The sequence below is a fragment of the Microtus pennsylvanicus genome, chromosome X (assembly GCF_037038515.1).
Source record: "Microtus pennsylvanicus isolate mMicPen1 chromosome X, mMicPen1.hap1, whole genome shotgun sequence".
NCBI classification, from domain to species: Eukaryota; Metazoa; Chordata; class Mammalia; order Rodentia; family Cricetidae; genus Microtus; species Microtus pennsylvanicus.
In genome coordinates, this window is record NC_134601.1 from 39320483 (window position 1) to 39339746 (window position 19264).

Below are 19264 nucleotides of genomic sequence, written 5' to 3' on the forward strand. Positions count from 1 at the left end.
AGATCATCAAAAGAGTCAAAGATAGCCCATAGTCCCACAAGAAGAACAAGTCATAGAACAGTCACATACATGAAGAGGGCCTAGATCAATCCCATGCAGGCTCCCTGGTTGTCAGTTCAATCTCTGTGAGCCATATGAGTCCAGGTTAGTTAATTCTGTGTTTTTTCTTGGGATGCCCTTAACTCTGCTGGTTCCTACAATCTTTCCTCCCTCTCTTCAACAGGATTCCCAGAGCTCAGCCTAATGTTTGGCTGTGGGCTTTTGCATCTTTTTCCATCAGGTGCTGGATGAAGCCTCTTTGAGTCAGTTGAGGAAGATTAATTTCATTAATCATTACATTGACATTTTTCTCTAGTCCTGTTTGATTCTATTCCAAGTCTCTGGGTCATCCAGCCTCTTAGTTCTACAGCTCCACGCAGTATCAGGGATGGGCTCACTCTCATTGCAGGTCTAAGGTTGGCCACTCCAACAATCTCTGTACCACCCTTGCCCCAGCTCATTCCATAGTCAGAACAGACCATAGGTCAAATATCTTTGTCCAGTAAGTCCAAAATCTGTAGAAATAATTTCAATCTCCATTTTACTCCTCATCCTTGCATATGGTTTGCATGTCTTTGATTCTTGCATATTTCATACATTTTAGTTGAAGGGTGTACACTATTAATAATATAATCAGCCATATATGGTGTGTTCATCTCAGAATGTGGAAGGCTGAAGCAGTAGGGATACTATTTATAGACCAGTCTGGTAAGACTTGATCTGAAAGACGGTAGGCTGTCAAATAATGTAATGTGGTAGGTTGTTATACATATCCCTTGGCGGCTTTGTGGTCAAATAAAAGTAGTAAAATATAGCATAAACCTGGGACAAAAATGACTAGTTTAGTTATATTGGTGCATTTCATTGTTTAGATAAATATAAGCACTCCCAGGTACTTCTCAGAGCTCCTTCTGAGAAACCATGGATAAGATTAATGTCTATCTAATATGTAAGACAGGAAATATTATATTACTAAGGGAATAGTAGCATTTTTTGCTCTCTACCATATCCTAAATGATGATTCTTGTTGTAATTTGAATATTAATGTGTCATCTAAAATCTGATATTGAGTATTAATTGCTAGGCTTCTGAGAAGTGATGAGATCATGAAAGATCTAACCTAAGCAAGGGATTAGCTAATTCCTTGACATATTACCACGACGATGTCATTATTTGGAGTAGTAACATGTAATAATTGGGATCAATTTGGAGGAAGTAGTCTTTAAATGTCATGCTTTTGGGTCTACCTTGCTCTATTGACTTCTCTCATGTCTTTTCCATTACCAAATGAAGAAGCTGCTATGCTCAGTAGCTGCCATAATATTCTGTTGAATTTCATGGGTCCAAATAATCATAGACTAAACCTTCTGAAATTAAAACCAAAAAATTCTCCCTTTTAAAAATTGTTTATGTCATGTATTTCATAATAATGATGATTAAACAGAGTGACACACTTCTTCCTAGACCTCTTTTGGCACTAAGATATAAATATTAGGGGGTTTTGAATGAGTTATTTCCTTTGTAAGTAAAAAATCCTAATTCCTAAAAATTATTGATTTATGTGTCTGTAAACTCAACAGAAATCAGAAAATCAGAAAGGCAAATAATTCATGAAATCTTTTTTTTTTATTTTATTAGTCTGCTAATGTGTCATTTTATTTATTTTTTTAATTTTTTTTAATTTATTTATTTATTAAAGATTTACGTCTCTTCCCCATCACCACTTCCCATTTCCCTCCTCCTCCCCCAATTAATTCCCCCTCCCTTGTCAGCCCAAAGAGCAATCAGGGTTCCCTGACTTATGGGAAGTCCAAGGACCACCCACCTCCGTCCAGGTCTAGTAAGGTGAGCATCCAAACTGCCTAGGCTCCCACAAAGCCAGTACGTGCAGTAGGATCAAAAACCCATTGCCATTGATCTTGGATTCATGAAATCTTGATGTTGATTTTCTTGTTATATTCTTGTTACATATTGAGAGAACATACATGCACACACACACACACACACACACACACACACACATATGTATGGCCCACTGATTTTGAGAGTTTGAGAAGAAAGGACTAATTAAGTTTATGTCATATCTGACTCCCTCCATAATTTTCATATCATAGCAGCAGAAAGCAACCCAATAAATTCAAAACTCTATCCATCATTTATTTCTACTTCTCAGTCATGGTGAATGGTACTGCCCTGAGCATAGGAATCCATGGATCTCTAAAAATAGTCCTGAATTCATAACCTATTGATAAATACTAGGAAGAGCAATTTCAGCGTCATGTGCTATTCACATTTTCTCAATGATATCCATACTGCTTTCCACAATTCTTACACAAATTTACATTCCTATTATTAGTATAAAAGTATTTTCTTCTTGTTTCACCTTTGTTAATGCTTGTTTTCTTTTATCTTTGATAACAGGCAATTTTCCTTATGTTTTTTTTTACATCACAGTCTTCACTAGAGCCACAAACAGCGTTTTGTAGTTCATAGAACAGTCATAGTCTTTCTGACCGAGAGGTTTCTATAACCATTCTTCTTGCAACTTCAAATGATCTTCTTTGCCATTCTTTATCTTTAAATACTCCAGACCATTGGTTCTCAATTTTCCTAATGCTGCTACCCTTTAATACATCATGTTGTGATGACCGCCAACCATAATATTATCATTGTTATTTCATAACTGTAATTTTGCTACTGTTATGAAATATCTGTGTTTTTTATGGTTTTAGATGATCCCTGTAGAATAGTCATTCAGTCTTCAAAGGGATCACAAACCACAGGTTGGGAACTGCTACTCTAGACTTTATTGGATCCTGGCAAAGGGATCCCGTAACATCCCATCATTCTCTTAGCTTTATAGTCACCATAAATACTATTGCAAGCATATGTATATTGCTGGGTCACACAAGTATGCTGAAACTCTTTGAGATCAGATACTGTAAATGTATTATTATTCACTCTTGAGTCTCCAGTATCATATCACAGTATATTGTATACCATATTACTAAATAAACAAGTGAACATGATAGAATTATATTAACCCAACAAAATTTCCCCTTGCCAATATTAATGAATATCCACTCAATGCAAATTACTGATAAACAAAAGCTTTACATACATAAACATAGTTAGATATCATAAAAACATTTTTATCTTTTTACACATTTGCTTAGTCATTGTGTGTGTATCAGAAGACAACTTTCAGGAGTCAGCTCTCTCTTTCCATCATGTATGTCCTACAGATTGAAGTTAGGTCATCAGACTTGGTGGCAAGTGTCCTTACTCACTGTGCTATCCCACTGGCCCAGAAGCATATTTTTCACTTAGAAAACTTGATACATCTGATCAATGGTAACATGTTAGTATATTTGCATATGTGTTTCTCCAAAGTTATTTCTTCAGTACCTTCAAACATAAAATATAAAAAGATTCAGTGAAACTTTGATATACTTGAGAATGAAATTTATTTAGCCCCTATCATAGCACAAAACAACAAAACATGATATCAGCTGTGAAGAATTTTTACTGTTGTTAAATCTTTTACAGTTTCCATAGGTACCATGATGGGCACTTCTGGATAGTCTGTGAAGGCAAAAAAAGATGAAGCCAGAATGGAAGGAAAAGGTGTTACAGTTTGCCACATTAATTGCCCCCCACAGGAAAAAAAGGCTCTCCTTTGAAAGATCAATTTAGAAAAAGCCTGGCACCCCTTTGTTCTTACAATTAAAAAATTAAATGTAATTTCTAGGAGCTTCTTTTTTTTCCTTGCATCTTTTATTTAATGAGGGTCTACCATTCACCAAGCACTGTGTAACATGGGACACAGATCACACATTAAACTCATTGAAAACTGTATCTGCATGAATCTTTCTTTTTTTTGTCTAGATCTTTTTTTTAATTTATTTATTTATTAAGGAGCTTCTTTTAGGATAGTTAATCACAACTTTGAATTATATCAGAATCGGTGAAATTCGGGGAAATACTTTCTTCCTACTCATAATAATTTTGAAAAAGTCCTACCCAGGTTTGTTTTATTCCTTATAATTTAATAAAAGCTTGCTTTCCATTTGAAAAGCACTTAAAGTGTTTATAACAGATATAGATGACACGCATTGGTAAATGCTTTGGGGAAAATATTACTGTCATCCTATTCCTCCTGATGAAAGTGAAGTGCTTAGCAAAGCTGCAATACTTATCTATTTATCTGAACTTTCACAAACCCACTGAAGCGATTTTATTCTTGGTGGACACAAATGCAATGTTTGTCATATACATCATTTCTTCTCTTGTACAAACAAATTATCCCAGAGCCTAGCAAAGCCAGCTACTTGATATAATAGCTAGATTCTGTTAACCCAGAGACAAATAAAACAGCCTAAGACTACACCAAGCAACAATGTTACTGACTGCATTGTAGGCAGGAAAACTTTTGGGATTTTGTGGTGGTTTTGCAAAATCAATGTGATTTTCAGAAGCTGGAAAAAGAAAAGAATTAACTCTGTGCCTTGGTGAATTTAGTATACCTAATTAGAACAAAAGGGCCTGTGATTTAAGTGAGGAGACAGAAGTTAGAGAGTAATTGTTCAGTAGATATTTAGACATTTGGATTAAAAGGTATATTAAGGCTTCCTTCTTCCTCGGCGCTACCTGTGAGGTGGCTGCCATCTCCTTTGCGGCATCATGGCTGCCCTCCGGCCTCTGGTGAAGCCCAAGATCGTCAAAAAGAGGACCAAAAAGTTCATCCGGCACCAGTCAGACCGATATGTCAAGATTAAGCGAAACTGGCGGAAACCCAGAGGTATTGACAACAGGGTGCGGAGAAGATTCAAGGGCCAGATCCTGATGCCCAACATTGGTTATGGGAGCAACAAGAAAACCAAGCACATGCTGCCTAGCGGCTTCCGGAAGTTTCTAGTCCACAACGTCAAGGAGCTGGAGGTGCTGCTGATGTGCAACAAGTCTTACTGTGCTGAGATTGCTCACAATGTTTCCTCCAAGAACCGAAAAGCCATCGTGGAAAGAGCAGCGCAGCTGGCCATCAGAGTCACCAATCCCAACGCCAGGCTGCGCAGCGAAGAGAATGAGTAAATGGCTTGCGTGCACGTTTTATTTGTGTTTAAATAAAACCACAAAAACTGCAAAAAAAAAAAAAACTGCAAAAAAAAAAAAAAGGTATATTAAGGTTTATTTCTGCCACGTGAATTTTTATAAAAAACATTAAGTATTATAAACTCTTTAGACAATGGCAAACAATGTTTTCCTTTATGTGCTAGGACTATGTATATCAGCAATCCATGGTCCATAGAGTGTCATTAATATTTTTGCCCCAAAATGCAATGTTTTGATACTTTTTGTTGTGTACATTTACTTTTAACTGTGTGAGGAGTAAGAGAAGTGTCTAAGTATTGCCTAAGTGACTAGGGAGAAGTGGGAGGAAATAAAGAGCAAGGAGAGTGAAGAGGAGAAGGAAGATGAAAGGGGGAGATACAGTGGGGTCAGAAGGAGGAGTTCATGTAATGGAGTAGAAAGAAAACAAAATTTCTCAATTATTGCTTCAAAGTCTGTTAAGAAGAAGAGCACATTACAATGACTGTTTTCTAATAAAAAGAAACTGTCAGAAACCATTGTCTCATAGCTGATCTCAGATTGGCAAGAATTATGGCAAGTTTCCTATGCTTTCACCAGATTAGTTTTTGTTTGGAATCCAACTGCAGAAATGCCTTTTTCTATACCTCTATTCTACTATTTGTCATTGTCCCCTAGTTTTCATAGTAACCCAATGAAATCAATATTATAATCCATCCAACACTTTGTGCTACAAATGAGAAATCATATGCAATACTAAATAATTAGTTATATGTTACAATTGTTAAAATATAGTGTATCATTACTTAATCTCAATTTATATTATAGCAACACACTGTGATACATTATGCCAAATTCTAAAGGGATAGAAAGACAAACATATGATAGGTGATTCATCTGATCAATTTCATGACTCTCATTTATATTTAAAAAATGATTCACTGTTTTCATGACTCTTTCATTTATAATGACAAAATGATTCACTATGCACTGTTGTGGGGCCACTAAAGATTCATCACATTCTGATAAATGCCAAAGCTTGCATTCAGTTTTGCATAATATATACAAAACAGAAAGATTTCATATAAAGATTGTCAAAATTGTAGTTAACAAAGAACTAAAGATTCACATAGAGATGGTATCTATGAGCAACTTAGAGGAAAATTGCTATACAAGTCAGGAGATCTTTCCCTTGAAATACTCAAAGGATTAACATCCTTTGTGTTCGTGCTAAAATAAAATCATCTTTCCTTGATAGACAGTAGGTAATGCAATATTCTTCATTCCATTTTTGGATTCCAATTTTCACACACCACTCAACACAGCCTCATTATCCTTCTCTCTGTCTCATTGGTGTTTTTCTCTCCTTGCTCTGAACTTTCATCTCCTCTCAAGCTCCATACTTAGCCTAGGAATCTTACACTGTGTACTATGGTGAGCAGTAAAGGGAAGGTTAAGAATGAACACTATCCTATTGTCAGAAATAATATGTTCTTAACAAAGTAATTTTGACAATACATGCCATTAATTTCTGCATAATGACAACATCAATTGGCATGCCAACTTGGCTGGTAAAGATCTCACAAGGCTGCATTCCCTGTAAGAAGAGCTACTGGCAAACCAATAGCTGTTGAGAAAGGGAGAATCAGTGTTCGCCAAGGACAAGCCCCTGATAAGAGGCCAACTATAAACATATATTACCAAGACAATGTATTTATAAACTTATACACACATACAAAAATGTATATGTAAAAAATATACTTAAAAAATAAGAGACCATTTGAGGAGAGGGAGGGAAACAAGGAATTGGATTGGAGGGGGAGAAGGAGAGGTAGAGATGATATAAATACAGTACTGCTATATGAAATTATTAAAACAAAATAAATGAAAATATTGCTTCTGAGAAAATGGTTCATTCACAAGAAATGATTGTTGTGCAAGCATGAATACCTGGGTGTGATCCGAGCTACAATTCATAGACCCAGAGAGTTTAGGTATGTAGCAAGGGACCAGTGAGAAAACATGATACTCCCAAAGGGGAGGAAAACAGAATAGATTTTATGGGTGGACAGTGGGTGAGAACAACTGGAATGGGAAGATCAGAGGGAATAAGGAGGAAATGCAAAGAAAGATAGATAGTATTAGGGGGCATTTGAGGGCTGGTATCAAAAAGTAGAACAATGGAAACTTCCTAAAATATGTGAAAGTAATTTTAATGAAGTCTCCAAATAATTGAGGATATGGAGTCCCAACTAGCCATCTCTTGTCACTAAAGAAAACTTTCAGGTCATCATCTGGATTACATTCAACTGAGTTGTTGGCCAAAGGGATCCCATAGAACTATCCAAACAACTCAGGCTGGTGCCAAGACAATAGGCTGCTGTTGGAAAACTGATGGCAAGGCCCCATTGCTGAAAACAGCATCCGTACAACTCATTGAACATGATAAGATCAAGCTGGCACCTACATAGAAACTTCCCCAGTATGTTGTAGTGTCTTAGGTACAGAAAAATACACAACAGAGAAAAATAAAACAATCCACCCACAAACAAAAAGACTTGATCTACAATGCTCTTTTGCCTGCAAAATACACTAGATCAATGGTTGCACAAAGCTTATGGGTGTAGCCAACCAATGTCTGATTTGACATACAACCTACTCCATGAGTTGCAACCCATACCTGCTTGGGTGACCAAGGACCAGAGTCTAGATAGCCCAGAGACCAAGGTTAAAACCACTCATCTTTTTTTAAAAAGTTGTGATAAAATAACTCCTAGTGATATTCTGTTATAGTCAGAGATCAGTGCCTTATTCATCAATCATTAGAGACACTTCTTCCTTCAGCAGTTTGGAACAAATGCAGAGATACATAGTCAGATATTATTCAAAGAGAGACTTTGGAACATTGTACTCTAAATGGAATGTATTCTTGAAATCCTTCCCTTCAGAGTTCAGGGTATCCCATGGAAGAGGAGGCGGAAAGAATATAAGAGCCAGAGGGGATGGAGGACACCAGGAGAAGAAGACCCTCCAAATCAACATGATGAAAGTTCATATACACTTTAAGAAACTGAAGCAGACAACTATGATCATAGAAGCATTGTTTGTCATAGCTAGGAACTGGAAACAAATGCCCCTCAAACAAAGAATGGATCAGGAAAATGTGGTACATTTATACAATGGAGTACTACACAGCAGAAAAAAATAATGACATCTTGAATTTTGCAGGTAAATGGATGAAGCTAGAAAACATCGTTTTGAGTGAGGTAACCCAGAACCAGAAAGACAGTGATCACATGTACTCACTCATAAGTGTTTTTTAAACATGAAGTAAAGAAAGCCCACCCACAAATCACAATCCCAGAGAATCTAGACAACAATGAGGACCCTAAGAGAGACATACATAGATCTAATCTACATGGGAAGTAGAAAAATACAAGCTCTCCTGAGTAAATTGGGTGTATGGGGACCTTGGGAGAGGGTTGAACGGGAGGGGAGAGGCAGGGAGGGGAACATAGAAAAAATGTAGAGTTCAATAAAAATCAATAAAAAATAAAATAAATTTAAAAAGAGACTGAAGCAAAAAACACAGGGACTGCAGACAGAGATCTACATATGGTCCTTTGTGTATATATTATTGGTTCTACTTTTGTGTTGTTATGGGACTCCAAGTATGTGAATGAATGGATCTCTGATTCTTATGCCTTCTCTTGAGCTCTTTTTCCTTCTTTTGGTTTGCCTTGTTCAACTTTGATGTGATAGCTTTTGTTTTGTATTATTTTTATTTTGTTATATTGTGTGGGTATCAATTAGAAGCCTGTTCTTTTCTAATGAGAGATAGAAATGGAGTGGATTCAGATGGGAGGGAAAGTGGGGAGGAAATGGGAGGAGTTGAGGGAGGGACAAAACTGTAATCAGGATTACCGTATGATAAAACAAATCTCTTTTCAATACAATGGAGAAAGAAAGTAAACTATCATAAACAAATAATCCTAAATAAAAATACAGTTATGGGGTAAATTTTCTTCCTTCAACTGGTTTTATTTCTTAGTAACAGAAATCTAAGAAATCTTCTTTGAGAGAAATTACTACCCTTAATATCCTTCTATCCTAATATAATTGATTTTCTATTTGTTGTGTCTTTTTTATTCTTGCCTTTCTTTAAACAGATGTAAGGTGAACAGCTTGAACACAGTTATAATTGCAGCTTTTATTAGTTAGGTCCCATGCGTATAGAAGCAGTGAGTGAGATTCTGTAATTCATAAATAAAATCAGTACAAATTCTTTAATGTCAAACAAGAGTTCCAAAGGCTTTGCCATGTTCCTTGCTGTTAAGCTTTATCCAGCTTAACTTCTTCAGTGCTGAGTAAGGATTGAAATATTATTTAAAACTTTTTCACGGTGTCAACATGTTAACTTTGACTCACCAATATATCTATTTTAGTGTTGTTAGGATCAAACAATTCTTTAAATTATTTGGCACACTCTTTATATACTTGTGCAATTTCTGTCCAGTGAAGTATCTGGTATTCATCAATATTTAAAGAACAATGCAACAATAGGATTTTTAATCCAGAACACATTCTTTGATATACAATACGATTTAAAGCACAATTAAAGGCCTTGAGACTTTTTTTTTAATTTTGTAGGGATTCCCTCATACATTTGGTATTTGCAGTGTTGGCCTTTGTTTGGTCCTGATTCATGTTCTCACTATAGTGTGGCCTGGATCTCGTTAGGTAATCCAGGCTGGCTTTAAACTCATGGCAGTCTTCCTGCTTTAACTCCCGAGTGTTGGAAATAAAAAAAATGAGCCACTATGCCTGCCTTGAATTTTTGTTACTTTGTAAATGTTTGACAGCTTCCAAAATCTTGGTTTCATGTTTTGTACTTGGAGGTTTGTTTCTGCATTATGAGTTTACCAATGTTACTATCATTTTCAAAGTATGGATTATTTTTATCACTTTTTGGATTGACTGGATTTTCCTTGATATTTTAGAATGCTGTGGAATGTATTGAAAAAATATAACTGGGTTTTAGTAAATTGTCTCTTCATCACATTCTAATAAATCTATCTTTACTCCAGAAATGTGAAACAGATATGACCCATAGTATAAATTCAGTTTTATAACTCTCCAACAAGACATCACTATATAAATCGCAAGGAGGCATCTCCATTCCCCTACAGAGAAATCAGTGGCAACATCTTAAAACGGCAACAGTTCCATGGTCCACATCAAGGGTGTTCTGGTGTTCTCTCTAATAATGTCACAGAATGACAAAGACTATGGAGGATGGATTCTGAAGAGAGATCCGGTTATTTCCTTACATGTTACCGTAAATGAACAAACAATGACCATTTTTAGAGGGGAAAAACAGTTGATGAACCCTAATAGCTATTATTGCTAAGGTATATATGCAAATTAGAAACCTATGGAAACTCATCATTAGATGAAATTTATCTAGTAAATCACAGTATAAACATGTTTAATTATACAAATTGTAACTAGCTACTCCCATTTAGATACGGAGAGAAGGAATTCTAAGTTGGAGTCAATTTGAGAACGTCTCAAAAGATTAGTTTTTTTTTTCTTTTTACTCTTTGGGGGGCCCTCCACCCAGCTCCCAAATAATTAGACAGAGATATTCTTTCTTATGAAAGCCTGGCTTTAATCTGTCTTATTTCGCGCCAGCTTTTTTAAAATTATCCCATCTACCTTTTGCCTCTGGACGTTTTTGGTTTTTTGTTTGTTTGTTCTTGTTTTGTTGTTGTTTTAACTCTCTCTCTCTCTCTCTCTCTCAGAGAGAGAGAGAGAGAGAGAGAGAGAGAGAGAGAGAGAGAGAGAGAGATAGATACAGATATTATACACACACACACATATCTTTTCTTTTGTTCTTATTCCGTGGCTGGATTTGTGCCTGGTTGGCTGATCAATGGCTTCCTATCCTCCTTTTCTTGCTCTTCTTTTCTCCTTATCTCTGTTTATTCTCTCTGCCTAGCAGCCCCACTTATCCCTCTCCTGGCTATCTACCAGCCATTCAACCTTTTGTTAGACCAATCAGATGTTTTAGACAGGCAAAGTAACACAGTTTCACAGAGTTAAACAAATGCAACATAAACAATGCAACACACGTTTGCATAATTAAACAAATAATCTACAGCATAAATGAATGTGACACATCTTTAACCAATATTCCACAACAAAAGACTGAATATAGAAATATCACATTAGCTAACAATTACATTTCTATTTTTATTTCTAAGAGAAATTTATGCACATGGGTACATGAAAAAGATATTCAAGGATGTTCATTGGAGTATTAATTGCATTAAGAAAAAACTCAAAGGGTAGTGGTAGCACACATCTTTAATCCCAGTACTCGGGAGGCAGAGGCAAGCAGATCTCTGAGTTCGAGGTCAGCTTGGTCTACAGAGTGAACTCCAGGACAGGCTCCAAATCTACACAGAGAAACACTGTCTCAAAAAAAATCACTAGATAGTTCTTTCAGAGAAAGAATTGAAAATTAAAGTACTATATTTTTTGAAAGAGAGAACATGAAACTGGCTGGGTAGGGAGGTAGGAAGGATCTAAGAGACCTTGGAAGAAGAGGAGGAATATCATTAAACTATATTTATAAAAATTTTAAAACTAATCTTTTGATGTTAAAAAATACGTTTTAAAAATCTTATATATTCTAGAGAATAGGGTTGCTGAAATCTCAAAAGCAAAATTATCTGCAAAAGGAAATTGAACATATATATGCATCAGGCTACTTAATTTTAAAACATACTATATAATTTACATGTCTACATTAAAACAAAGATAAAGAAACAAACAAAAATTGGAGCTAGACCAATGTCAGCCTATCCCTTCACAGAAATGGAGGTGATGAGCAGGCTTGTGAGATTTAGAAGTTCATCAGAGATCGAGTCTGCCATCCTTGTGCTCACAAGATAAGAAAGAAGAGAGAATTGCAAGAAACACATGACAGGCGAGTCTCACCTCTTTTACTAGGGATAGGAACAGCTTATTCAGAGTTCCAACCAACAAATCAACTCTATATACCATCTCCATAGTCAGAATTGTATCATATAAAACATATAAGGAGGGGTGGTAAAATGGCTAGCAGATTAAGTACCCAGGCACCTAGCCTTGAGGACCTGTATTAAATCCCCAACTCCTATGTGGTCAAAGGAGACAACCAACACTCCAAGCAGCGCTATGATATCCATATGTGCTGTGGCATTTGGATGTGAACATGACACATATGTACATACAAACATGCACACACAAATAAATGAATGATTTTTTTAAAAAATGAAGTAGATGGGAGTCCTCGGGGCGCCTGGGCGGGCAGCAGTTCCTTTGTTTCTGTGGCCTGCCTGCACCAAGCAGGGTAGGCGCTTCGTTTGCGAGCTGCCCAACCAGCACGGAGGCCTGATCTCTCGGTGCCAGGAGACCCAGCGTTGGGGTGAGTTTCTGGCCCACGGCGCCAGCCTGGGATGGGGAGCTCAGGGGTTCCTTGGCCCCCTATCCTTCTTGGGCTCTCTGCAGGGCCTCTACTCCCAGGATACTGCCTCTTTCTACCTAGCCCACCCAGCTTCCATCCAGAACCCTCCCCACTTCGGCCCCACTGCCCTCTTTCGGCACATAACATCACCCAGCCCAGCCTGTCTGGGCGCTGGGTCCGAGTCCTCGGGGCACCCGGGCAGGCTGGAGTTCCTTTGTTTCTATGGCCTGCCTGCACCAAGCAGGGTAGGCGCTTTGTTTGCGAGCTGCACAACCAGCACGGAGGCCTGATCTCTCGGCGCCAGGAGAGCCAGCATTGGGCACGGAGACCTGATCTCTCAGCGCCAGGAGAGCCAACATTGGGGAGAGCCAGCGTTGGGTAGGCAAGGAGACCTGATCCGGTAAAAGAAGATCCATAAGGGAGCATTTGGAAGAAGAGATGGGCAGACGCCAAGGCAAGAATTCGCCCAACAAGCTGAAAAGCAACATGAAGCCACGAGAAACCAGCGACCTCACAAGGGGAGGACATGAACACCTTAATCAAGAAGAAGTAGAAAAGATTGACTTCATGAAAGTGATTGACGCCCTTAAACAGCATGTAAAAAACACCCTTATAGAAATGGATGAGAAATATAACAGAAAGTTTGAAGAATTGAATAAATCAGTGAATGATACCCTAGGAAACCAAGGAAAAACAATCAAACAGATAATGGAAACAGTTCAAGACTTGAAAACTGAAATGGAGGCAAAGAAGAAAACACAAACAGAGGGCCGGCTGAACATGGAAAATCTAGGTAAACGAATAGAGACTACAGAAACAAGCATAACCAGCAGAATACAAGAGTTAGAAGAAAGAATCTCAGATTCGGAAGATACCAGAGAGAAAATAAACGCACTGATCAAAGAAAACAGGAAGTCCAACAAACTCTCATCACAAAACATTCAGGAAATATGGGACACAATAAAAAGACCAAACCTAAGAATAATAGGAGTACAAGAAGGAGAAGAAGTGCAGCTCAATGGTCCAGAAAATACATTTAATAAAATTATAGAAGAAAACTTTCCCAACCTAAAGAAAGATATACCTATGAAGGTTCAAGAAGCATACAGAACACCAAATAGGCTGGATCAAAAAAAAACATCCCCTCGCCATATAATTATCAAAACACAAAGCATACAGAATAAGGAAAGAATATTAAGAGCTGCAAAGTAAAAAGGCCAAATTACTTATAAAGGTAAACCTATCAGACTTACACCTGACTTCTCCATGGAAACCATGAAAGCCAGAAGGTCCTGGATAGATGTACTGCAGAAACTGAGAGACCATGGATGCAAGCCCAGATTACTATACCCAGCCAAGCTTTCGTTCACTATAAATGGAGAAAACAAAATTTTCCAGGATAAAAACAAATTTAAACAATACGTAGCCACAAATCCAGCTTTACAGAAAATAATAGAGGGAAAATCACCAACCAAGGAGTCCAACAATGACCACAATAACTCAGACATCTAGAGACCCTTCACCAGTGCAACTCAAAGAAGGGAAACACACAAACTCTACTACTAAAAAAGTGACCGGAGTTAACAACCACTGGTCATTAATATCACTTAATGTCAATGGACTCAACTCGCCTATAAAAAGTCACAGGCTAAGAGATTAGATACGAAAACAGGATCCAACATTCTGCTGTTTACAAGAAACACACCTCAACCACAAAGGCTGGGAGGAGGTGGAAACTTGTTTTTTTTCTCATTTTCTCAATAAAAAAATATTAAAAAAAATATAGTAGATGGAAACTACACTGTTTTAGGCTACAACCTTTGCCATCTTAAATTAAGTGGGAATTCAACAAGAAATGATGAGAGAAAAGTGGTAATAAGGAAGCCACTGATAATTGTAATGAGTGCAATATATAAGAAGGTGGCTGTTTGTTGAAACCATAAATTATATAAAAAAATCATTTAAGGCTAGTTACAATGAGAGTTGATAAAATATTTGTCCTGGTTATGGTATTTTTGTTGTTGTCATATTGTTTTGATTTTATTTGTCATTTGACACCTTAGGGTCATCTGAAACCTCTATTAAGCTAGTCTGTATGAAAACTGTGTGACATTTTCTTGATTAATGACTATTGTTAGAAGGCCCAAATCACCATGAGCATGTGACCAAATCATGCTACCTCTGGGCAGGTGGTCTTAGATTGTATAAGACAGCAAAATGGGCAGGCTATGCAGAGTAATCCAGTAAACAGCACTCTTTCAGGGTTCCTTGTTCTGTTCCTGTGTCCAGTTTTCTGCCCTGGGTTCCCCTATGAAGGGACAATAACTTATAAGCCACCCAATTGGCTTTGGTCATGGGGTTTATCACAATAGAAAGGAAAATATGACAGAGTTTTGGGGAAAACTTAGGAATTTATCATGTTGTATCAGTTTACTATGAGGACATTTAACATGAATATTTAAGTTAGTTTATTTACAAAAAGAACATCAGGACACAATGCAAATGCCCTCACATCTTTGTCTATCATTATACTGGTTATCATAATCAGGTTTTAGAATCAGCCTAGATGTCTGCCGGTAGGTGAATTAATACAGAAAAGATGGTGCCTATACACAATGGAATTTCATGCAGCCATGAAAAATGAAATTATGTCATTAGAAGAAAAATGATATCATCTTACAGAAAATAAGCTAGATTCATAGATACAAATATCACACATTTTCTCTCATTTATGTAAGCTATAGTAAATTAAAGTAACATCATAAAAGGAAAAATGGATTGTTAAATAAGAGGACATAGAGAAGTAGGGGTTTTTATACAGTTAATATGACAAACAAAAGGGGAGAAATGAACAGGTAAAGGCAGCTAGTTGACTGTGTTGCTGCACTAGCTAACAGTTCTCCTAGCTGGTTGTGTCAAAGCTTTTCAGCACATCTAGGCCTCATCTTCCATAAATGAAACACAATGTTTCATGTGATAAACAACCTTATGTCCCCTTGGGTTTGAATGAAAGAAAAAATATTTCATAAGCTCACTCTAACAACAAACCTTGCATTAGCTCTTCTCTATTTGACTCTAGTTCTGGACCAAATGTGCCTCCATATAAGCTTTGTACTCAAAAATATTTATTGGCAACAGAGGCAGCTCAGACAGAGAAAATGTATCGTCTTTCATAGATTTTTAAACACACACTGCTTTACAACTCTAGACGTTATTCTCATCCTGAGAACATAAGATCAAATGACGAAGAAAGTGATGCAAAAAGACTGCAAATTTCATAGCACCGAGTTAGCGTGATAGAGCTTCAAGAAAAGGAAAAACATCAGCCAGGTTTGACATTTTTAAGAACAATAAACTTAGCTAAACCACAGTTACTGATCTACCTTTTCCTTAAAAGACAGTTTCTATGGCTACTCAGATGCAGACTTTCATGTACGCCACAAAAATGAAAAGTGCAAAAGGCTAAGAAAAAAATGATGGGTCAGCTTTGTTTGCTTGCCTCATATGACATTTACTACATCTTCACTATCCTTTCTAGAACTTTTAAGTAGCTACAATGCTAACACCTCTGACCATGGAAACCTCAGTTAAGAAATTATAGGTACAAGACTTTGCTTTTCCATTTGGTTAATAAAAGGTCTAAAAATAAACACAAAGGGTATCCATAAAAATATGTGCTAGGCTACAATATTCACATTTGCAAAAGTTTCTTTTGCTGTGCTACTATTTAAAAGGAGATAATAAAAATATGAATTCCATTAAGAACATTCAAAAAAGAATAATGAACCAATTTCAACATGCATTACCTGAAGAAAGCTAGCAGGCAATTTTATAATCTATAATCCAGTAAAGTTTAAGGACAAGATTTCCTGTCCAGTGTGGTATTTTAAGACTTATAAGCATCCTGACATTTTATTTAGATTTTCCTCTATGTGTGCAATAAATAACTTTCTATTTAAATTACTTATCAGTAGGAGGAAAAGGAAGCCAAAACTGACTATTAATGCTCAGATAATGGTGAAATGAAATAAATAATAAGCAATGTCTTTGGGGGAATAAACAGAAGTCTGCAGGAAACTGAATTATTAAATACTCATTGCGGATCAGTGATGATGTGCCCAAAGATATGGTCTCATGAAATGAGTTTTTCCCTTGTCAAAGCAAATCATTTCTCTTGAAACTGCTGTGAGAAAAAAAATCACCTTATCTGCAAGAAAAGAAGTAACCTTCTTTCCTTAACTTAGCTTTTGAAAAGGCTCAAAGCCAGTCTATGAAAGTAAACGCCACTTTACCAATGATTCTTGACTTTTTAAACAAATTCCATGGTATAGACAGTATTGGTGAAAACACAAGTGTATTAGAAAGGATGTGGAGGAGCATTACTGTATTTGGGTATATGAAAGATTTTTATAGCATTTTAGAAAACATAAACAATATAAGGCTGAATTTATTAGGAATTTTTATAAGCACATTTTCTTTCTATGCTAACTGAACAGGTATAAAAATATCACTAGTCTAAGCTGCAGTTTTTTGGGGACTGTGAAAACCTTCCAAACAGATACACGAAGACTGATGAAGAAATGAAGAAATTGAAGCCGCTCTCTGACAGGACAGCAGGAATTTGGCAAGGGGTGGCTTAGGCCCAGTGTTATCCACAGTGATGAAACGCAGCAGCTGGTGGTCATGAAATATTTATGAATGGCACACAAACGTCATATCCTCTGATTCTGCCTCCACTGTTGGTGGTCATGATGCATTGTTCCCCCAGATATCTTGTTATGGTCTAAGTGGGATAATACCCACTTTTTTTAATTAAAGAATAAAAATTGTATGTATTTGGCTTAAAAAAATTATCACTAGTCTATACAACAGTGAACACAACTTAGAGCTTGTATTCTGTAAAACAAAAAGAGATGACAAATCTTTTGAAAGAAAAGTCTTTAACTAGATATGTCATGGGGCTAGAATAAAACCTACTACAATTATTCTGCTAAGGGAACCTAACAAGAAAAAAAAAACTTCTAATGGTGTGTCACTAAACCCATCGATCAGTGTCTTTTTCAACCCTCATTAGAGAAGTTTTTTTTTTTTTTTAAAGTAAATCAGAATTAACAGAAATCCACAAGTGGACAATGTACAGAGAATGAAAGGTTTTGAAGAACTCAGTCCCACGTGGGATGTCTTCATCAAAGGCCCCTCTCAAGACTCAGTGATTTATGGGGAAGAGGACTCAGAAAGGTAGCAAGAGCCAGAGGTGATGGATGCCTCCAAGGAAACTGTCTTAAGACGCAATAGGGCCAGTGCACATATGAACTCACTGAGACTGTGGCAGCATGCATAGGACCTACATAGGTTTAACCCTATTCATAAAAAATAATAAGTAATTAAATGTTTAGATAAAGAAAGAAGAAAAGCATCGGGGCTAGAGTGAGGGCTTGGCAATTAAGTGTACTAAGCTCAATTCTAAGCACTACATGGTAGCTTCAGTCCCAGTGGAGCCAAGGCTCTCTTCTGGCCTCTGTGAGTACCAGAAATGGACATGATACAATTACATATATGACAGCAAAACATCCATCCATATATATACATATATATACAATAAATCATTTTCTGGAAGGAAAAAAAAAAAAAGAAAAGGAATGTGCCTATCAACACAGCACTGATGAGGCTAAAAAGGTGGCATTTCCATCAGTTCAAAACCAACCTGAACTGCAGAGTAAGAAAGAAAAAAGAAGTAAGGAATAAAGGAAAGAATAAAAGAAAAGAAATGAATAGGAAGTTAGGTGGTCAGGAAAGTAAATATGGTAAGCAGGGTTTATTGTCTGCAAATTCTTTCTTCTTGGCATTATGTCCTTGTTTAGTAACTTTTTAAAGGTATGGTTTTTTTTTGGTTTTTTGTTTGTTTTGGTTTTTAAATTTTTTTTTGAGACAGGGTTTCTCTGTCTAGCTTTGGTGTCTGTCCTAGAACTAGGTCTTGTAGATCAGGCTGACCTCAAACTCATAGAGATCTACCTGCCTCTGTCTCCCAAGGGCTGGGTAAAGGCATACACAACCACTGCCCAGCAAAGGTAATTTTTGTTTATTTTCTCCTTTTTTCATCTCTCATACAATACATCAAAATCATGGCCTTGCCTCATTTCATATGTATTACATTTTAATAAAACATGTATTAAAATTTAAGAAAGTATGATTTCATACATGAGCCCAAATATGTCAGTTCCGTCCCCATCCTCTTAATAAATACTTCATTTATCAATTTTTATTTATGAATTCATTTTTGCAACAATTATCTAAATACTTTCAAGCATGTCCTGGTACTTGGGAATAATTTTATTATATTTTTGAGATTATAATATAGTTATGCCATTCACTCCCTCCTTGCCCTCCCTCTAAACTTTCCCATATAACCCTAATGGTTTTCCTTCAAAATCGCATCCTCTTTATTCACTATGCGTTATTTCATACATACATAAATACATACACATATACTATTTCTAAATATAACCTAGGCAGTCTGTATAACGTTACTTATATGTATGTTTTCAGGGTTGAACATTTGGTATTGTATAAACTACTGGTATATTTTTTCCTTGGGGAAGACCATTTCCCCATCAACCTGCATTT

At 36.6% G+C, this 19264-nt stretch overlaps 1 protein-coding gene across 1 annotated transcript; it reads left to right on the top strand.

Annotated features, from left to right (window-relative positions):
* The first annotated feature begins 4673 nt into the window (after positions 1-4673).
* LOC142841381 (large ribosomal subunit protein eL32) lies at positions 4674-5198 on the top strand. Its single transcript, XM_075958214.1, has one exon. It carries the CDS (start codon positions 4723-4725, stop codon positions 5128-5130), a length of 408 nt encoding a protein of 135 aa, XP_075814329.1. The 5' UTR covers positions 4674-4722; the 3' UTR covers positions 5131-5198.
* The last annotated feature ends 14066 nt before the right edge of the window (positions 5199-19264 follow it).